Source organism: Plasmopara halstedii (genome assembly GCF_900000015.1).
Source record: "Plasmopara halstedii genome assembly, contig: Scaffold_2956, whole genome shotgun sequence".
NCBI lineage: Eukaryota > Oomycota > Peronosporomycetes > Peronosporales > Peronosporaceae > Plasmopara > Plasmopara halstedii.
In genome coordinates this window covers 1,816,615-1,819,325 of record NW_020189861.1, presented here as the reverse complement: position 1 = coordinate 1,819,325, position 2,711 = coordinate 1,816,615, and the positions used below count along the sequence as shown (strand labels likewise).

The 2,711-nt window shown below is 38.8% G+C and overlaps 2 protein-coding genes across 2 annotated transcripts in view; one reads left to right on the top strand and one right to left on the bottom strand.

Moving 5' to 3' along the window:
- Nucleotides 1-451: 451 nt before the first annotated feature.
- On the bottom strand, nt 452-2,079 carry PHALS_06472 (Nucleolar protein NOP52/RRP1; the record flags this gene model as incomplete). The annotated part of the gene is made up of 2 exons (XM_024719763.1): nt 452-1,974; nt 2,034-2,079. 2 exons carry the CDS (start codon nt 2,077-2,079, stop codon nt 452-454), a joined length of 1,569 nt encoding a protein of 522 aa, XP_024585030.1.
- A 169-nt stretch (nt 2,080-2,248) lies between these two features.
- The window catches only part of PHALS_06471 (hypothetical protein F444_10911), a gene marked incomplete at both ends in the record, with an annotated part of 1,509 nt that continues 1,046 nt past the window's right edge, over nt 2,249-2,711 (top strand). Inside the window, one exon of the mRNA XM_024719762.1 lies at nt 2,249-2,681. Coding sequence (XP_024585029.1) covers nt 2,249-2,681 — 433 coding nt within the window. The remainder of the gene's footprint in view (nt 2,682-2,711) is intronic.

Here is a 2,711-nt window from a genome sequence, read left to right as displayed (position 1 = left end):
AGGTCGGTGACCTTAGCTTAGCTTCCTCGAAGCAAAGAGCTACGGCAGCCCCGCTGCATTAGACCTCACGTGGTTTCGAATGGTGTCCATCGCTTGATCCCTTGCCAGATAGAATTGCAAAACACCGCCAGATCAAGCTGAGCATGATTGAACGCGCAGGACGTCCTAATGTTGATGAAAAGGGTGTGGTTTGTGTCTTGGTAGAAGAAGAAAAGAAAAATCGAACGCAACGATTTCTGTCCATTGCAATGGAATCGTGTCTTAGTGAATAGAATGTTGTAAGTGACGTGAATGCCGAGATCCTCGCACTCTCATATCTACATTCGGTAACACTATTTCAACGAGCTCTTAGAATAACATTGTAAATTTTCTACTTTTGAACAAAATCGTACGAAGAATTTTATATACATTTCAGAAACAAGTTATGTAAGAGAACATTAGACTATAGTGCCTACATAAAGTCAGCCGCTGTCATTCGTCCCCTTCTCGTCTTCTTTTTTGGACTCTTGGCTACCACTTGTGTCGATGTCTTGAGCACGCTCTTAATTTCCTTATTATCCTGAGCAACAATATCTTGTTTGGCTGACGCTCGTAGTCGTCTAACTGACACAGTGTGTCGAAGTGCTTTGCTCTTTCCAAATGTTACTTTCTTGCTCACTTCAGTCTTTTCCTCCTCCTCCCAAGCACTTTGAGCTAAAGCCTCAGCTTTACGCTTCTTCGACGACAGAATCGCCGATTTCCTTTGGCTTTTCTGATCACGCTCACAATGGCCACATAACGTTTTGTCTTTCGATACCAACCCTTTGCCGAATCCCCCGCAAGAAGTGCAGCGTTTAAATTTTTGACCACTCTTCATCTCAGTAAGATCATTTTTCTTCTCCTGCTTCGACTGTTCACTACTCACTGCTTCAGTCTCAACATCACATGTTTTCTGTGTCTTAATCTTCTTCGTCGTCGTTTTCACAATCGTTTGAACATCTTCAATCTTCTCTTCCTTCAATGTCGTAGACTGAACTTGATTCTCCTCACCCTCAACTTTCTTCTTAACTTTGCGTTTCTTAGACTTTTTGACATTCTTCGTCTCGTTCTCCTTTTCACTCTCACTTGTTTTCTCTTCAACCTTTTCTTCCTTCTCCTGTACCTTCACCGATTCTTCCATTCGAAATTGAAATGAATCGACATGTGTAATACTAAAGTATTTCTTGTATAACGTGTAAAGTGCTGCACGATTACATTCAATTGTATCATCTGCTGATGCAATAGCAAAGATACGATGTTGTACTTGTGCTAAGTCCACACATTCAAACACCATTGTCTCCTCTTCATCATCCGTTGCTTCTTTCTCGCAATTCATCTCCTTTTTATCATCACTATACAATTGAAATTGGTACTTTCGCACCATATCTTCAAACACAACATCTCGTACACGCTTAAACACTGTTTTATCATACTCAGACGTTAATAAAGAGAAAAATGGCTCTAGTAGCATCACAAATGCCTTCGTTGTCACATCTTTTGCTGCTGTATACACTTCCGTCAAGTATACATCCGCTAAATGCAAACGTAATCCATTTGGCAATTGATTGACAACTTCTGTAGATAAAATCATGACAAACTCTTGCACCAACTTTTCTTGCCAATCTTGTATACGCAGTAATACAATAGTCTCGTGGATAAATTTACGTACTAATGAGTAAAATTTATCAAGACGAAGACCATCAAGTCCATGCCACTCACGATGCATAGTACGAAAAAACGAATGCACAAATTCTAACGCCATGTTAGCAGTTGGAATACGATGAACAAGTGCAGCTAAATTAGTCGACAATTCTTCTTGAACAGGACGTTTGTCACTCATCCACATGCAGTAAAACAATGCTTTCCAAAGTTTGTCCCATTCCAATGCTGTCCATGTTTTCTTCTTTGTTAAGTATATTGTCAACTTTTTTACAGCACGGTCACGATATTTTTTTTCTAGCACAATAATATTAAACATGGAAAAGAACAACGACAAAAATATAGAAATCATGTACCGGTATGCGCAAGGTGCTGACCAAAGCGAGAAGCGGCATTCTCCATGACAGAATTATATTCGCTACTTAACTTGTAATGAGGAATGCTAACCAATGCCTTCTTATCTAAATTATCGACCAATAAGATTTTAATATATTGCAATATACATTCGTACCGGTAAAAAAACCGAATTTTCAACCCCAGAATTGAAACGTACTAAACAACGTACGTCGCGATGGAAGGCATTTTGTGGACACGAGATGGTCGAAGTAAACTATTACGTGGTTGGCATAAACGGTATTTTGCATTATCAAATGCTGGAGTGCTTCGTGAATATACATCGAATATCAAAAAGAAGGAACTTTTACGTCGAGAAACATCGACAATAGTATCAACTGTACTATCTCATGATAGTAATGAGATGAATGGAATGATATTACAACGTGAAATGGATATTCGTGGTGCAATTATTAAATCATTACCATTTCCATTAGTTGGGAAACATCATGCATTTCAAGTGAAGATCGTACAAAGTGAACCAAATGTTAAATTAGTACTTTGTGCTCGACAAGTTGATGATGTTCGATTATGGATAAATGCATTACGATCTGCTGCTTTAAAATTAATGATTCCACGATATCCAAGTCCAATGGGATGGAGTAGAGAGAGTGATTTTCTAAATTTCGATCGAGTTCAAG